The 17,902-nt window shown below is 55.9% G+C and overlaps 2 protein-coding genes across 11 annotated transcripts in view; one reads left to right on the top strand and one right to left on the bottom strand.

The window, feature by feature from the left end:
- DHX30 (DExH-box helicase 30) overlaps positions 1 to 5,634 on the top strand; it is a 32,369-nt gene extending 26,735 nt beyond the window's left edge. For all 3 annotated transcript variants that reach the window (XM_084282188.1, XM_084282187.1, XM_084282186.1), the window contains 8 exons: positions 282 to 488; positions 873 to 954; positions 1,469 to 1,662; positions 1,752 to 1,911; positions 2,177 to 2,334; positions 2,521 to 2,624; positions 2,789 to 2,928; positions 3,595 to 5,634. In XM_084282188.1, coding sequence (XP_084138314.1) covers positions 282 to 488; positions 873 to 954; positions 1,469 to 1,662; positions 1,752 to 1,911; positions 2,177 to 2,334; positions 2,521 to 2,624; positions 2,789 to 2,928; positions 3,595 to 3,830 — 1,281 coding nt within the window. In that variant the 3' untranslated portion in view covers positions 3,831 to 5,634. The remainder of the gene's footprint in view (positions 1 to 281; positions 489 to 872; positions 955 to 1,468; positions 1,663 to 1,751; positions 1,912 to 2,176; positions 2,335 to 2,520; positions 2,625 to 2,788; positions 2,929 to 3,594) is intronic.
- Positions 5,635 to 9,508: 3,874 nt separating this feature from the next.
- Positions 9,509 to 17,902, bottom strand: part of MAP4 (microtubule associated protein 4) — a 142,006-nt gene continuing 133,612 nt past the window's right edge. For 7 of the 8 annotated variants that reach the window (XM_084282253.1, XM_084282258.1, XM_084282257.1 and 4 more), the window contains 5 exons: positions 15,656 to 15,737; positions 13,865 to 13,977; positions 11,783 to 11,960; positions 11,573 to 11,593; positions 9,509 to 11,471 (listed from right to left, as the gene is read on the bottom strand). In XM_084282253.1, coding sequence (XP_084138379.1) covers positions 11,586 to 11,593; positions 11,783 to 11,960; positions 13,865 to 13,977; positions 15,656 to 15,737 — 381 coding nt within the window. In that variant the 3' untranslated portion in view covers positions 9,509 to 11,471; positions 11,573 to 11,585. The remainder of the gene's footprint in view (positions 11,472 to 11,572; positions 11,594 to 11,782; positions 11,961 to 13,864; positions 13,978 to 15,655; positions 15,738 to 17,902) is intronic. The other variant, XM_084282255.1, reaches the window with a different exon arrangement.

Raw genomic sequence — 17,902 nt, 5'->3', positions numbered from 1 at the left:
TGGCCCTGGGGGCAGCTCCCAGCAGGGCGCTGCGATGTGGAGACCAGGCCAGCATCCAGCAGGTGGCATCCAGGTCTCACCCATGTGCTGAGCGGCTCAGGCCTCTGCCAGCAGCACTGCAGGATGCAGGATAATAAGAGCAAGGGTTTCTCTTCCCCTTTAGCAGGGTGGTTGACTGGTCCTGAGGAATTCCCGAGGTCCGTGGGCCGGGTGGGAGGCTCCGTTCAAAGCAGACAGAGCCGTGAGAGTATCCACACCTAATTCTTCTCCTCCTTCTCCAGGTGTCTTGCCTGGAGACTGTGTGGGTGTCCAAGTCGAACGTCGTGCAGAGGCGGGGGCGTGCTGGCCGCTGCCAGTCAGGATTTGCCTATCACCTCTTCCCTCGCAGCCGCCTGGACAAGATGCCAACTTACCAGGTTCCAGAGATCCTACGCACCCCACTGGAGAACCTGGTGGTTCAGGCCAAGATCCACATGCCAGAAAAAACAGTAAGCACAATACACGCCTGCAAGACTGCATCTGACTGAGCCAGCAGAATGCGATCTGCCTGGTGCCAGTTCTAGAGATGAGATTTGACCACAAACACGAGTAGGAAAAAACCAAGACGCTGCTGACTCTAGTTCTTGCTTTCCTAAACGCGCTGCTTTCTAGTGAAGTTAAGACCAGGACGTAACATAGCTTATCTAGATCACAGAGTGTGTCTAAAAGGCACTGTGCAGAGATGGAGAGGACCGAGCTCATATTGCTGTAGGCGTACGAGGAGGGGAACTTGTGGCCGTGGGGCAGAGCAGTGGGCTCCTGGAGGCTCTCCCGCTCTCTGGTCTGGGAAACGTGCCTTCCCCCCACTCCCCATTCTCCATTGTGTGTTGCAGGCGGTTGAATTTCTGTCCAAGGCTCTGGACAGCCCTGACATCAAAGCTGTGGATGAAGCAGTGATCTTGCTGCAGGAGATCGGTGAGCTAAGGCTGTGTCCTGGTGTGGGCATGACGGAAACGAAGGGGTTTGCTGTCTGAACGTGGGAAGTGAGAGTTGGCACGGGATCCCGCGGGACGGACTGGGCAGGATTGTCCCTCGATAGGGATGGCAGCTGGTGGGGGCTTCTCCAACTGCACACCTTGTGGTGCTGCTTTATTTCCCACACGGCTCTGCTCAAGGAGTGGAGAGAACTTTCCAAATTAAAAAAAAATAAATAAATAGAATGGGGAGCACAGAGAAAGAAGGAAAACTGTGACCAGGGGTCCACATCTGGGGTCATGTTCATCATCGTTTGGCTGTCCCAGCCTCTTCTTTGGTCTCAGGTCCTTCACCCTGGGGGTGGGAGGTTCTGGGTGCCTGTGCTGTGTGCCTCTTTGTCAGGTCACACCAGCCCGGTGGGAGGGCTCTCCTGGCAGCTCCCAAAATTGGCTGGCTGCCCCTTTTGGCCCCCTTGGAGCTGACGGCTGTGCCCTCGTGGGCGGCTCTGTTGCAGGAGTGCTGGACCAGCGAGAAGCCCTCACCACGCTGGGCAAACGCCTGGCCCAGATCTCCACGGATCCCCGGCTGGCCAAGGCGATCGTCCTGGCCTCCATCTACCGCTGCCTCCACCCCCTGCTCGTCATCGTGTCCTGCCTCACCCGGGACCCCTTCAGCAGCAGCCTGCAAAACCGTGCGGAGGTGGACAAGGTGAGGAACCCTCCTAGATAAAAGGAAAGCAGAAAAATCAGGGGGAGAGGGGGCTGCTGCCTGACTCACCCCGCGTGTCTGTCGCCCAGGCCAAGGCTGTTCTGAGCCGGGAGAGCGGGAGCGATCACCTCGCCTTTGTCAGAGCTGTGGCGGGCTGGGAGGAGGTGCTGAGGCGCAGAGACAGCCGTGCCAGGGATAATTACCTGCAGGACTACTACCTGTACGGCCCCAGCCTTCGCTTCATCAACGGTGAGTCTCTGAGGCCTCTCCCTTCCTTCCTGTGAAGAGGCCGAAGCATCGGGGAAGGGCACGGTGCAGGAATGGGGATGCTGGGCAGACAAATCCTGGGGCGGGTGCGAGTTCTGCTGCTGGCTCTCAGGAACCCAGATACAGCCCTGGGGAGGCCCCAGGCAGGAATTTTTCCTCCTGTCCTGGTGCTGAGGCTGGAGCTGGAGCTCCCCTGCTGAGGTCACTTCGTGGTGGGTGATTCACTGGTGCCATCTCCTCCCCGCAGGCCTTGTCAAGCAGTTCTCGGAGAACCTCTACGAAGCCTTCCTGGTGTCGTCCCCGTCTGACTGCACCATGCCCTCCTCCGTATGTAACCAGTACAGTGAGGAGGAGGAACTGGTCAAGGGAGTGCTCATGGCTGGGCTCTACCCCAACCTCATCCAGGTACCGGCTCCCGCTCTGCAGTCGCTCTCCCGGGCTTGCTGGTCGCTGTGGGTAGCGCAGGGAGGCGTGGAGGTGCCAGTGACATGAATCTTGTGCTCTCTTGAGACAGTTGAGGGGAAACTTGGGCTGGCTGCTCGTGGGCAGTGCCTGCCTGCTGTGCAGGTGTCTGAGCTGCTCTCGTTTCAGGTGAGACAAGGCAAAGTGACCCGCCAAGGGAAGTTCAAACCCAACAGCTACGCCTACCGGACAAAGGCGGGCACCGTGCTGCTCCACAAGTCAACGATCAACAGGTGAGGGGCCCACGTGTGTGAACAGGGGGTGGTGGCTCCATGCGCTTGGCTTCCCAGCACCACTGGGCTGTGCTGAGGACCCTGGCAGTGCCTCAGGCTCGTGTGCCTGTACCGGAGCGTGAAACATCTCTGGCTGTGCCTGACGAAGCTCTTCCCCTCTGCAGGGAGGCCTCCAAGCTGTACAGCCGCTGGCTAACGTACTTCATGGCCGTGAAGTCCAACGGCGGCGTGTTTGTGCGGGACTCCTCGCAGGTCCACCCGCTGGCTGTGCTGCTCATGACCGACACAGACATCCACGTCCGAGGTGAGTGCTACAAACACCTGCACCTCCTCGTGCTGCTGCTGCTGCCACCCCAGGCGCCCTGTTCCTCCACGAGGACTGCAGCTGGAGGGGCTGTGACTTGGCTACCCCTGGTCTCCACTGCGTAGCAGCTCGGCCTTCTTGGCCAGCTCTCTCACCCTGCTTTTTGAGCCTTTTGCTTTGGATTTGGGTGTTGTTTTGTTGTCCCTGGCCCACAAACGCAGCCATTTGTGAGCTGCTCTCGGCAGTAGCTCTGCAGGGAGGTAACCGAGCCAAAGGCAGGCTGAGCAAGCTTTGCCTGGAGGCTCATCCTTGGGGAAGGAGGTGTCAGGCTGGTCTTCAGCCAGCACCGGGAAGGAAACTGGACTGGGAGGGAGCCTGGCGTGTGTTGTTTTAGCCCCTGGGGTTTGGGTGCTGCTGCAGTTGGGCTCAGCCCTAGAGCACAGACGCTGTGCCATCGGCTGTCAGCTGTGGGAAGTGGGAGAAGGATCCCGGTGTGATGGGTCAGAGCTCTGCCAGGCTTTTGGGGGAACGCTTTGGCCCGATAAATCCCCCAGACGGGGCTGAAATGAGCGTGGGGTGGACCTGCGCTGCCCCTGGTGGAGCGGACAGCACCAGAACAGCTCCTCACCCTGCCTGCTTCTCACCCGCTCTCTTCTCCCCACCAAGATGATGGCTGGCGAGCAACAGTCTCCCTGACAGACAGCGACCTCCTGGTGCTGGAGGGAGACTCCTACACCATCCGCCTCCTGCGTGATTTCCGCGTGTCGCTCTCCAAGATGGTGGAGACGTGCCTGTGCTATGAGATGGCAGCCATCCCCGGGGACCTGCACCACCAGCACAGCCAGCTGCTCGACATCCTGGTGGATCTGCTCAAAGGCCCTCCTGGCAGCTTTGGCGCTTAGGCGGAGCTGGAGGATTGTGTGGGGACTTGTAATTTGTATAAAGATGTTCACAAATGTTTATTTAAATAAAAGTTCTATTTATCCCTTGTGAAGTCATCTCTCTCCATCCTAGAAGATTAATGTTGTCTGAATCTCCTGCTGTCGGCTCCGTGCATGGGCACCGTGTAGGAAGAACCAGCGTCGCGCCGCCTGGGACGGACTGCGAGCGCCGATGGACCCTGCGGCCAGCCTCGTGGACCCCCCACCTCCTCCGCTCCGACGGCATCAGTCCCTGAACTGGAACTGGAAAGCAAGGACACGGCTGCTGCCGGCCGTCCTCCGCCCCATCCCCACAGGGCCGGGCAGGAGCAGCTCTGGTTCGAGAGCTACTCCGGGCTCAAGAGGAGGACGGATGCCTCGGCTCGCCTGTGCCTGCGCCGGGGGCCGGGCAGAGCGTGGATGCAGCGGCGCAGGGTGGAGATCTCCTCCTCGCACCCCTCCGTGCCCCGAGGACGTCAAAGGGGAGGCAGCCCCGAAGGTGCCGGAGGCGACGTTTGTTCCACGCGGGATCCGAGCCTCACAGCGGGGCCCTGCCGCCCCACAGCGCGAGCGCAGTCGTGGCGTTATGAGTGTGAGATGTGACTCGTTGTTCCTGATCTGCCTGTACTTTTTGTCTTCTTGCGTTGTTATTACTTTCCTTTTTTTTTTATTATTATTATTATTTCTTGTTCTCCCTACGTCAAGGAGGCCGGATCCCTGTAACTTGTGCAACACAGGACGTGATTGTAGATGCCAGTCTGCCTGTGAGCGCTTTCTCCTGCAGCAGGCCGGGAGCACAGGCACAAAATTCTTTGTTTTCTATGAACAGGGACCATATTTCTGTGGAAGGAGGATTGTGACAGGCACGGCGTTAAAGGAGAGGTCTGGAGTTTAATCCCAGCTTTGCCTTGGATCCCCTGTCAAATGCAGACAGTGACCTACCTCACAGGGCTGTTGTGAGGCTTCGTTGATGTTCGTAACGCATGTGGGACCTCGGGCGGGACAGTGCCACGGAGGAACGCGAAGCGGGCGCTGGGGGAGCCGAGGGGCTGTGCCCGCGGGGGCGCGGTGCTGGAGGGAGGCGCTGCCACTGCTGTGCCCAGCAGCTGAGCAAACGGCGGTCGCAGGGCCCGGGAATTCTTTGTTTTTATTCACCATTTCTTATGCTCTTTGTATCTGAAATCAAGGCGAGGGGAGCGCCCCAGCCGGGCACGCGGCTGTGCCCTGCTGGGGGAGGAAGGGGCCGAGCTCCTGCAGGTGTGGGTGATGGCAAAGGGGGCGTCCCGGCCGTGCTGGGGCCGGGGGCTGCCTGCTGCTGGGGCCACCTTTTGGTTCTGCCACTTGTTCTTCTACTAAGATTTAATTTACTCGTCATGGGCTTTAATTAACGGAGCTGTGCCCCTGCCATCTGAACTGAGGGACTGCAGCGGGGGGGGTGCGGGAGCCCCGGGGCTCCAGCAGCCGTGGGCGAAAAGCACAAGGGCAGGGCAGGGGGTGGCGGGGGCTCGGGGCCGCTTCTGCCCTTCTGGAGCCGCCGGCCTCCCGCGGGCGGTCGGAGCCCTGCAGCCTGTGTTCACTCGAAACTTTTCATCTTCATTTCACTTGCTTGAGGTTGTCACTATTATTTGACCAGTGTTTGTTTCTTTTGGCCTGTATAATGGGCAGTATGGTTTTTTTCCCTTCCAGCAGGTTTAAAAAAAAAAAAAGAAAAAAAGAAAAAAAAAAAAAAAGAAAAAAAAAGACTAAGCTATTGTCTAAATGGTTCAGAACTAGTGTGATATTGGGATACTTCAGTGGCTGTTATGTGATACTGGATCTTTTTACAACATAGATTAAAGACAATAAAAAGGGATAGAGTAGTAACCGCCTCTGTCCTCTTCCTTCTTTTCATTGATTCGCTTTCGGTGGCTGCCCAAAGGCTGGAGCTGGGAGAGGGGCACGGAGACCCCAAGGGAGACCCCAAGGGAGACCCCAGCCCTGCCCCTGCTTGGCCTCGCGTGGCACCGGCCCAGGGACACCAAGCACCGGGGGAAGGCAAAGCCCATCCCTGGCAGTGCCCAAGGCCAGGCTGGATGGGGCTGGGGGCGGGCTGGGGGCTGGGTGTGGCCATGGGGGGGGCTTTGGGGCCCCTTCCCACCCAGACCCCTCTGTGGCTCTATGCAGAGCGCCTTCAGGAAAAGCCTTCTTCCCTCCCCACCCCCCGATACATGCAGCCAGCAGCACCCTGAGCTTGACTGCATCCTGGTGAGGAAAGGTAGAAAAAAGATTTGTTTTTTTTTGTGTGTGTGCTGGGGAGAGCCGCTCCTCAGGGCTCTCCATTCACAGCTGCGGATGGAGCCTCACCCCCACCCTTGGCCATTGCTGCACCCGCAGCCCCCAGGGCTGGGCAGAAGCCAAAACTCCCCGGGGAGCAGCAGGGCCGGGCTGCTCCCAGGCTCCCCCCACACCCACCCCAGCCCCTTCACCCCTTCCTCTGTGCTCCCCGGGCCCCCACAAAGGCACGCCATGCTGAGGAGGAACATCTAGAAGCTTTATTTCAACCCTTTACAATAGTAATAATAATCACAACATCAAATCAGGAAATGTCGCTAAGGAGACAGTCGTACAGCCCTCGGAGGAGGGTGACACAAGGCAGAAGCAACCCGCTACGAATCCAGGCCGTGGCAGGAGGGGCGCTGCCCCCCGCTCCCTCTCCCAGGCCTCACCCCCATGCAAGACCCCCCCAGCCCCAGCCCGCTGCTCCCTCCCTCAGTGCCCCCCTCGGTACAGGTAACGCTGGCGCCGCGCTCCGCCACAGCCGGGCGGCACCGAGGAGTCGGTGCCCCTGCTGAGTAATCCTATGACACAGAATAATGAGAATACTTCACATTTAGCCACCGCTTTGCACGCTGCTCACGCCTCACAACAGCCCGGTGAGGGAAGTCGTGATCGTCCCCACCTTGCGGATGGGGAAACTGAGGCAGGGAGGCTCCGCGGCTTCCCAAGGCCATGGGGGAGCCGAGAGCCAGGGTCAGGCCTCCCGGGTCCTGCACTCTGAGCTCCTCGCCACCCCACTGCCCTCTTGGTCCACCCCGCTCTCCTCCCACGGGCCGTTATTCCCCCACTACGTCTGTACGCCTTGTACCTATGTTACGGGGTAGCTGAAGCTGCAGGCAATGCTGAATGCTGGAGCGGGAAGGTCACAAAGGTGCTGGGCGGGAGTCTCGTGTCTGATCATACTCGAGACACCAGCTGGTGGCCAGCGAGACTCGTGCGAGAGGGGGATTTCAAAGGCAGCTGCTGACTCTAAGCAGGACGCGGGTGGTGAGGAGGAAGAAGCGACAGAGCCTGCCTTCCACTGCTCCCCCCGCTGCCGCGGGGCCCTGCCCACCCCTCAGCGCCCAGGCCCAGAGGCTGCGAACACCGAGCTGCTGCCGAGGAATTCTGCCTACACATCACGAACACGAGAGGGGCCCAGAGCCCACTCACACACCCACGCGGGGACAACAGCGGGGTCAGCGTAGAAAAACTACATTCAGTTTGCGGTCAGGACGCCGACCTGCGAGGGGAGGCCGCGCGCTGGGCGCAGCAGCAAAGTGGCTGCGGCTCCCGTCCTCCTGCTCCTGTGGCCTCAAGCCTGCACGCTCGGTTATGTGAATGTATTTTTACAGTATAAAAAGCCCCAAAGTAACTGCACGTGCCACTGATATGCAGGGGGACCCCCCCATCAGGTGCCAGCAGCAGAGCAGCCCCTGCCTGGTTGCGCATCGCTTCTGCAGCTCAGCCGCCTCCAAGACAACTCGTGCCATGTCCAAGAGCTTTGGACAAGGCTTTGCTGCGCACCCTGCCCCAACCCGAGGTGGGAGCCGGCTCCAGCACACCCTGCGGCACCTGAGCCCGCCGCGCCTGACATCTCCCAGCTGGGCTCATCGGAGCCAAGCAGCTGCTCTGCACCCCAGAGCCCATCCTTCCCTCCCTGCCTTCCCCAGAGCACAAAGCACCACGCACAGCTGCAGAGAAAGCCAGGACCCACCCGAGGCATCTCAGGCCAGGGACATCTACAGGCAAATTGCATCTCAGTCAGACCACAACTTATTTTTTTCTTCCCCAAGAGCATTTGCTACCGCTAGCCCTTGATCAAGCTGGTGGCAAACACAGCTCCTTCCCCTGCTGTGCCCAGCCAGCAGCTTCTCCGCAGCCCTCATTTAAGGTCTCAGCAATAACCAGCTCACTCCCATCTCTCCAGATAGGAAACTGAAGTCATTTCACCACACCCCGATCTCTTCCCAGGCTAGCCATATGTACAGCCATTTCCTTAAAACAAAATTTAAAACAAAAACATTGAAACCGAAGCTGTCTTAGAAAAAAACAAAAACAAAACAACAACAACAACACACCAAGCTAATGTATCTGGACTTAGTTTGTCAGCTAAACACAGGCACAACAAGTGTTAGAGAAAGTGGCACAGAGGCACGGGGCCGTCGGTTCGCAGCTGCCCGGGAGGTGCTGGGGGGGGGCTGAGCAGCCTGAACGCCTCCGCACCCCCGCGGGGCCCCGAGCCGAGCAGCCGGTCACACAAAGCAACGCAGCGGGGAGAAGGTGCCATTGCTGTCCCTTTGCAAGGTGTGCGGGTTTCGCTTGCTTTTTTTTTTTTTGCAGTCCCAGGAGATAAAGTGCAATGTTGCCACTCGCCTTCCTACCGCTGCACCTGAACTAAGACCAGGACAAAGCCGCGGGCAGCAGGGAGCCACCTGAGCTTCACCTCGCTCGCCCAGGGCAGCGTGGCAAGGGGGGGACGCGGCGTTTTGGTGCCCACCTCTGGTTGCCCAAGGCCACCGCCACACTTTGCGTCCCCTCCTGGCGCACGCGGCTCTGCCCGGCCCCTGCCTGCACCAGCCCCGAGCACGCCTGTGCCCGTTATTGCTTCAGGAAGAAAAGTCCGCGCCTTTCCCTGCGGAGGGCATGAGCCTGCTCTCCCGATTCCCTCTCCGTCAAACTTCCCCTCGTTTCAAGCGCTGGAACGCCAACCAACCATCACCAGATCGACAAGCTCTAGCTGGTGTTCAGAATTTAGCAATAAGAGAAAGAAGGAAGCATCAGCGAAGGGGCAGTGATATATACCGGGGGCTGCATGCGGGTGACCGGGTGGTCGGAGGCCACGGGACCAGCTGGAGGGTTTCAGGCAGCCCGGCACGGCTCGGGGAACGCTCGCCAGGCAGCAGGTTTCCACCCCAGCCCCGTAATGGGGCCAAAAACCCCTGCAGCCAGCGGCGTTAACCCACGGGCGGGGGCTCCCTGGGCACCTCCAGCTTTTCTCTCCGCGGAGCCATCCATGGGGCAGGGGGAGCAGGAGGGTCCCCAGGGTGTCGGTGCTGGCTCCTCGAGCCGGGTGCCTGGAGCGAGCGGTGGCGGACACAGGGCACCGCACGGCACCGCACGGCTGCGGCGTTCCCCGGCCTTGGGATTCGAGGGTTGTGGCATGGAGGGGAGAGGAGAGGAGAGGAGAGGAGAGGAGAGGAGAGGGGGTGGTGGTGGAGGTGATGAGGAGGAGGAGGGGAGGAGGAAGGGAAGCAGTGGGAGTTTTCTGGGGTATATATAACCGCCCCTTTCAGGTGCAAATCTGCATTGCTTATTTAAATTTGTATTCAGAGGAAAAAGCACTTATGAAACTAGCAGACGACTTTGATGCAAACTAGTACATTTTAATGCCATTTTATTAGAAATCATGCAAACTTTAATATAAAAAATACAAGTGCAATAAGAATCTTTGTGTGTAAATACAGATTCCGGGTTATCGTGTCATTGTCGGCTTTCCCAAAGAAATATTCCCACAAGCATGAGAAGCTGCAGGCTTCCCTCTGTCCCCTCCTTTGATCAGCTCCCCCTTAGCACACGCCTGGTTCAGTTGACTTTGATCCCAGTGTTTTGTTACTCCGCCCTTTTTTTTTTTTTTTTTTTTTTGCTTTAAATTAGTTTGACGACCCAAGAACGCTTCTTTCTTTTTTTTTTTTATTTACATTTCTTTTTTTTTTTTTTTTTAGTGTCATTTGCAACATCAAACGAGGAGCTCAAGAGCCTCAAAGAGTTAACGTCTAGCCATCCCCTCCCGAGTCAGAGCTGCAGCTCCCTGGCCCTACAAACCTGCCGGCCCCAGCGGGGCGCTGCCCCCATCTCCAGCCCTCCGCAGACGTCCCGCGACCCCCGCCTCGTGCCCCGGGCGCAGGGTGGCCGCCCCGTCCTCCCCGCGGCCCCCGCCAGCGCCGTTCAGCCTGACGGCGTGGTTCCCCAGCCGTCAGCCCCGGTTAAAACGCCACACGCACCACACACCTGCTTGCCTCAGAACTCCCGGCCTGCGTTAACCTGCAACTCCACCGCCAAAGCAGCCTCTCCTGCCCTTCCTCCAGACCTCGGGGCCCCGGCTGGAAAAACAGCCAGGGCTTTGGCTGTGCGAGTTAATAAATAAACAAACCGTCTTTGCCTTGCTAAGCCACAGAAGGTGCTACGGCATCCTCTAGGGCTGGTGGTTTGGCCCTACAGGAGGTTTTTTTTGTTTTTTTTTTTTACGAGCATCGATTCAACTCGTTGCAGTCAACACAGGCTTCATCTGATCTGTTACAGCAAGGAGTTTTCCTTTAACACATTCTTGTGCCTTTCATTTCAGACATGGCTTAATCCCATGAATTTTGCTCCATCGTTTTTAAAATATTAAAAAAAAACAACAACAAAAAGTTACAATTGCTGGATATGTCAATAAGAAGCCAGCACTGCAGCAGCGGTTAATGTCTCTACTCTCCTACGGTTAGGAAAAGAAGGAAAGAGAAAAAGGAAACTTAGCATGGGTTGGTAGCACGATAAATCATCAACACATTGTCACAAAGAATAAAAGGCTAAAGTCAACAGTTAAAACAGCCTAACGTGTGTGTATAATATATATCATCATCAAACAGGGGCAGCAGAAACTGAAGCAGCAAGGAGGAAAAGTTTTTTTTCTTAAAAAGAAAGAAAGATCACAGCTTATCCCTGTTAACTCTGGCCTGGCTTCAGCCACCAGCAGCGTGGGCGCGCTTCTCCCCGAACCTCCGCTCGCCAGCCCCGGACAGCGGCCGTGGGCTGGGTGCCGACCCCGAAACACGGCCACCACTCCCTCTAGGGTCCTCCTAAAAGCCAAAGGGACGAGGCGAGGAGAGGGAGCGAAGCCCTTCCCAGCCCCAAAAGGGCCCAAAAGCTGCCACGCTCGGGCAGGGGGTGCGCGGCCAGGACGCTCCCGTGCCCACGGCCGCCCAGACGGCGCCGAGCCGAGAGGCAGCGCCGCCGAAAGGGACGCTAGCCCTGCTAAACGCTGTCCCCTTCCCACCTGAAGCCAGACGCCGGGTTAAGAGAGCCAAGCTGCGTTACTGGGGGGGGGAGAGCGAGGGAGACGGGGCGGGGAGGGGGTCACAAGCCTTGCTGAGAAAGCGCTGCAAGGGGAGCTGGCTGTTGCAGCGGTGACAAGGAGGCGACCGAGCCCAGGCTCTCGCTGACGGATGTGCTACGCCAGGGGGAGGTGCTGCTGGAAAGGTTTTGGGGTTTGGAGACGACGATTTCCGCTCCGTGGTCTGTTCGAGCCTTGGCCTTCTCACGGAACGTCAGCTTGTGAGATTCAATCTGCAGCGACACAAGGGCAGGTGAGAAGGGGAAGGGTCGGGAGAAGGAAAAGAGGAGGAGAGTGGGGGGGGGAGGGACAGGAGGGGAACGGAAGACGATACCATAATGTCATCATTAGATGCCTGGAAGATAAAAGGCAATTTTCTCAATTAAAAAAAAGGCAAAAACCCTGCAGACATCGATACAAAACAGTTCAACTTTTCAGCTTACAGCGGTGTGACCGGTGCTCCCGGGCGGCTGCTCTGCCCCTGCTGCAGTGCTCTCCCCGTCCCACCCGGCAGAGTGCGTAGAGAGAAGGCACAGGCACTTACTTGTTTCTTGTATCTGAGTCTCGAAGCTCTGAATTTCCCTTTGGTCACCACCGCCCAGGGCAGTGGGCACTGCCGGCCCTACGCCATTCTCCCGCATCTCACTGCCTGCCGGGGCCGCCGGCACCTCTCCGTTCTGAGGGGCTGGCGGGAGCTGCCCTGGCTCCGCGCTCCCCTCAGCCTACAAGGAGACAACGGGGTGGGGAGGACGACAGGACGAGTCAATCGAAAACGGGGCTGGGGGGGGAAAACGCGGCTCCCCCGAGCCCCCTCTGCCCTCCCCAGCTGCCGAGACGCGCGCGGGGACCGGGGTTTTTTGGGGGGAGGCAGCGACCCCCTCGGTTCCCCGGAAAGTCGCCGTCCTGACTGGCTCCCAGTGCCCCAGCACCCACGGCCCGGTGGCACCGAGCTGCCCCTGCCAGCTCGTCCCAGCACGGCCACGGGGTAGGAGCTCAGCCCCCGTAACGCTTGGGTGAGGGAGGAGGAGAGACAGAGGCAGGGCAGGTAACAGGGCAGCGAGCTACGGGGTGGAGAGCAAGCAGGGAGGTTGAGCAGATCCCAGTGAAGCAGAATGCTTTGTGTGGGTGCCTTTATGCAGCAGACCCTAAGGATACGTGGATCCCAACCCCGGGTTTGTAGGAGGATGCTGGACCCTCGAGGACCTGCGCTGGCTGAGGGCTGGGGGGAGCAGTGGGGAAATGCTTTGGTGTCTGCATCAAGGCTCAACGCCAGAGCCAACAGAAAGAAATGGGTGAGAGTGCCACGGACAGACTCTGCACCCGTGGAGACAGCGGGAAAAGCAGGCTAGCTCTGAAGAGGGAAGATTTTAGCAGGTTCACGACAACCCTCCTTAAAGCAGAGAGTAGCCTCCAGCACACTGAGCAGCCAGGCTTCATCACAGAAAGCTCCCCGTCCCTACCAACACACCGGGTACTCTACAGTTACCTCCAGCTCTTCACTGAGCCCAGGCTGAATTTTACATAAAGGGTTGGAGAGTCCCACAGTGTCCCCAAACACCCTGGCAGCCCCCTCTCGCCTTGTGATGGGGGCAGCTGAGCACGTACTAAATACCCTCGTGAGCTCTGCTGCCCTTCAGGACAGGGATTATTTATTTCTTCCAAGGGCAGGCAGCATTTAACACAATGGCTCAAGCCAGCTGAGCCCGAGGCCCTGCCGTGACACAAAAGTGCTGGAACAAAGCCACGGGGGCAGCCGAGGGCAGCCGGTGGGTAGGGGGAGGTTCTGCACCTCCGCCGGGCGCTCCTGCTGGGGGAACAGAGTCCCATTTGTGACGCTGGAGCACGGGATTGGTTTTGCTGCTGCTGGGGCCAGCAGGCGATTCGGAAGCAGCGGTGTTTCACAGAAAAGCCCCAGCACAAGCGAGTGTACCTAAAGGCAATCCCCAGCACTGCTCTGATCACTGCGTGGTGTACTAGGTCAGGCCCACACATCCATCACGCGGTCACTCGAGCAGGGGAATTGCCCTCCCCGAAGAGCAGATGTCTCCTTGCTGCAGCGAGACCTACAACCTGCAGAGCTGAGGCTGGGGGGCAGCTGGAGTTAGGCTTTTGCGGGGAGAAGCAGTGAATCACACTGACAAGAACACACGATCCTTTCTTGCCCTCCTACCGAGGGCCTTTGGGCTGGGCTGCGGCGCAGAATCCGGCTGAGAAGTGCTCCCGAGAGCTGCAAGGTGCCATTTCCCAGCACAGGGTGCCCCAAGTTCATCAGCTTTACTGGGGGGAAAAGGGAAGGTGGGGGAAGAGGTCCCAGCAGGCCACATGCAGCAGCTCCGACAGGCTTACAGAGCAATCCCTGCTCTCGGGTTCTTAGAGGAAGGATGCAAGTGCACGGGGGCAGTACGAGCCCTGCAGGAAGCCCATTCAGGCAGGCTGCTGAGTGGGCTCACAGCTCTCTGCTTTTCAGTTCATACTTACTCCTGGGCTTGACAAAACAGAGGCCACAGCAATAAATCGATGGCTATAAAAGGCTGGGGGTGGAGAGGCTGGGCTACATGAACAGCAGGACAAGGAGAAGAACCAAATTTAAACCCTACCCTGCTGTACCAGAGCTGGCTGCACCCACCTTCACTGTTCCTCCTGCTGGCAAGTGTCCCACGTTGTCCAGAGAACCCACTTTGGCCTGGGCCTTCTCCTTGAAGTTCAGCTTCTGGTTCTCAATTTTGACGTCTCCTCCCCCTAGAACAAGATTGCGTGGGGCTGAGTTTATCAACGCCTCCAGAAGAGTCCCACTTCAGATCTGTTTAAAAACTGGCGAGACCCAGGTTGGCAATTTCCACCCGTGCAGGCACACCGGGCTGCAGGGCAAAGCCCTGGAGGTGCCATCAGGTGGGGACAGCCACACGTCCTACAAGTTACCCACTGTCTGCATCCCGTGCCAAGGCTGCCATCAGCTCAGCCCATCTGCGAAGTCCCTGGTGCTGGGAGATTTCTACCCCTTTTCCTTCACCGTGTGCCTTTGCTCACGATTCCCACTCCTACTCCATCACCAGCAGTTGCACGGCTGCCTGGTCTGACAGCTCCCTCCCTGACACACAGACCCTCGTGCCACTGCCTGATTGCACGCAGGGGATGGCAGCGCCAGCAGGGAAAAGCCAAGCTCGGGAAATGGAGAGAGGCCTCGGGTTCAGGAGAACCTGAAGGTCAGTAAAACAACCAGCAAGATTTCCCTGGGTTTAGTGCTGCAGTTCCTGTTAATAAACTAATAAGGTGCGTGCAATCCGTATTCCAGTAGGTTTCTCAGAAAACTATTGAAATATTACTGAGCACAATTTGCTTCCCAGTGCCATCATTAAACACCCAGCAGCTTTGCCTGGCCAGTTGTGGAAGCCAACGGATTTGGTTCATCAAGGTCAGTTAAAACATTTGACAACAGAGAGTTCTGGACGGGTTCCTCTGCTTTAATCACCCTGGACAAGAGCAGTCCTTGTTGCAGGGAGCTTGTTATTACAGAGTGCTGAGCACACAGAGGTCATGCTGGTGGCACCACGTTCTCAAACGGGAGCGTTTGGAGGCGTTGAACCGTGCTGCTCCGTGTGCAAGGAGCTTTCAACCTACGGGGCTGCAGAAAGGGTGCAGGGAACTCCCAGGAGCAGACAAGGACAGGCCTGTGGGAATTGTCTGCAGCTTTGGTCAGTGAACTTCGTCCCTCGCACACCAATTTTTGGTTGCCTGTCTTGCCGTGCAGATAGCTGTCCTCAGATATGGACACACCTGCAGAAGTCACTGCGCTGGCCGTGCTTTGGGATGCCACAAGGGCACAGCTCAAACAACCTGCTAGCAGCCACGGCAGCCTGAACTTGAGACTTGCCAGCACGCCAGCTGAGTGGGAAGCTGCTCGTGGCTTGGTTGGGAAACCCAGGACTCACAGGAGAGCAACTGCAGGGTTCTCAGTGGGGAACAAACAATTCCTGCACGCCCATCCTATAATATGTTGTTAGAGAGCCAAAAGTGTTGTCTATCAGACAGGAGATGCTACAGAACTAAAGGCTAAACGTCCCTCGTATCTGCCTTGAAGGCCTGGAAGGAAGTTACTGCATCCTTCTGTGGCACCTTGGTCCCCAAAGCCTCTGGGAGCACCAACAAAGCTCTCTCACTCCTCAAGCAGTCGTGCTAAGTATCTGCTTTGTCAAACGGGGTGGAAAAAGAATGAAATCAAAGCAGTAGATCACCTCCACAGGCACGACAAATCCCTTATGTCCTCTGCTCAAGAAGCCAGCAGGGACCTAGGTAGCACTTCCAGAAATAACCCCAAAAACAACACACCCCTTGAACTATTTCAGTCACAATCCGGGGCAATATTTAAGTGACTTGCAGCTTCTGCAGACAAATCATGAGGAAATGGTAAAATTTCTACCTGGCTTATGCTTGATATTCGCTTTCGAGCCACACTTGGAGGACACTTTGGAAAGGTCAACTTTCTTGTTCTGGATCTGCACCTAAAAGACAGAAAGAAACAGCTCAGCACAAAGAAACATTTCCTGGGAATCTGGAGGCCAAGGCAGCATCTCATACCTCAAGTCGGGCTTAGGGAATCTGCACCCCTTCTCCTCTGGATGGTTTTTCCTTACCCATTGCCCAGCCAGCACACGTCAATGCTACAGAAGGCCTTAGCACTAGTAAATGCCTGGACCAGCCACAAGTGGTTAATGTGAGCAGCCTTAAACCGAGACCAGATAAAAGCTAACAAAGGACCAGCAACCAGAAGCAACTCTTGAGCTCATGGGTACGTCCACGGAACCAAAAACACCAGCAGAGGGACCAAAAAAAGCCAGTTTCATTGCCACGTTCCCCAGACTTTCTGCTCGTGGCCTGGGCAGCTTCAGAGTCACCAGGACATCCATCCATCCATCCATCCATCCATCCATCCATCCATCCATCCATCCATCCATCCATCCATCCATCCATCCATCCATCCATCCATCCATCCATCCCCTCATGGCCACCCTTGCTGTAGGGCCAGAAACGTGTCACCAGCTTTTTTTTCTCTACCATTTTCAACGTGTCTGTTCCCAGCCTCCTCACTGTGCTCTTCCCTCCCTGCCAAGGACAGGACACCAGCTAGGATCATCGTGCCCTGGTGGAACAAATGGCTTGAACAAGGAACAAGTGGCTTGAAGAAGGACCAAATGGCTCTCTCCTAGTACTGTTTCCTTCAATCTTATTGTACCAGTGACCAATATTAGCTTGGAAAACCTCCCATGCAAACAATACAGGGTGATGCACTCAGGAAATCACAACGTGTTCATGACTCGGTAAGTGATCTTCTTCCAAGTCAACAATGAGCCAAATGTCACAGCACGGTGCGTCAGGACTGGTTTCAATTTGGGGAGAAGTGTCTTCTCTGAGGTAGGACAAAGCTGAAGTCAAAATGTCTTAGATTTGATGTCTTTTTGCTCTAAAAAGATTTCGTCTCTGACCCCTGGATCTTCTAGACACTACGTGAATTGTACAGAGCCCCACTTCTGACACTCCTGCAGCTCCAGGTGGATGTAAGATTCCTCTATTCTGGAATTAACCTCTGCATAACTCCTTCTAAATCTCTCATTTCATACAGTCGTAGGATAATTTAACTGGAAGAAACCTCTGGAGCTCATCTGGTCCAGTGAAAAGTCGTGAAATGTCAGGTGGAAATGTCTAGCATCAAACTTTCTGTGGGAAAAATCCACAGGCATTTTGTGTGTGTGTCTTTTGTTGTTGTTGTTTATTTTTATTTTATTTTATTTTATTTTATTTTATTTTATTTTATTTTATTTTATTTTATTTTATTTTATTTTAGGTAGTAATGTTAAGAGGATGTAACCTTTCCATCCATGTCATCAACCACTAGCTGGCACCCGTGTGCACAAGCAGTTCTGCCACAAATTGTTTTTCAGAGAAAATTAGAAAGAAGAACAAGAATTTGTTCACTTACAAATTACTCTGAAGGTTTTTTGAAAACTGCCACGATAATTTGTAGCACATCGTTCTCAGGAAGCATGAATCCTCTATTACTTGTGAGGAGGGATGAGTCAAAGCCACGATGCCTCGTTTGCTCAGCACGGTTCAGCTTCCTGCTATGTCGTTCCCTGTATCTTGTACCCTGACTCAGAGACACCAGACGCTCCGAAAACATGAAATCACGGCCTCTGAATTTCATTTTTTTAGTGGCTGCTAGTGCAGTTACTGAAGCTTTTATAATGTGAGTATTTGTTTGCTTGGAACTGGACTCTATTTCATACAAATTCTTTTCTTAAAATAATGCTTATCATCAGCAAGGGTAGACTTACCCAGTTATGACTATTCATGATTTCACCCAGGGATCCAAACAATTATACCTAAATGGAAGTGTATTTCTTGTAAGATTTCTGATGTGAGTTGTTTTCAGCTTGCAGTGGGAGATGAGATAAATGGCTGGGCTTGCATCTGTAGAGCCAAATGCTCAGACTCTGATGCCAAGTAAATCTTAGACCTCAAAGCTCGATCCAGAGGTTTTCAGAGGCAGTGTGACCCTCACCTTGTTTTACATTTTGTATCGTATCTCTGACCACTCCCCGATCCATCTGAGCAGGTAAAGCCAAAGGGTAGAGAAACCAGATGTAAATTCCAAATCACCTTGGTTGAA

This window comes from Netta rufina (genome assembly GCF_964035555.1).
Source record: "Netta rufina genome assembly, chromosome: 2".
NCBI lineage: Eukaryota > Metazoa > Chordata > Aves > Anseriformes > Anatidae > Netta > Netta rufina.
Note: the sequence above shows the minus strand (reverse complement) of the source record. Positions and strands in the feature narration are given on the sequence as shown.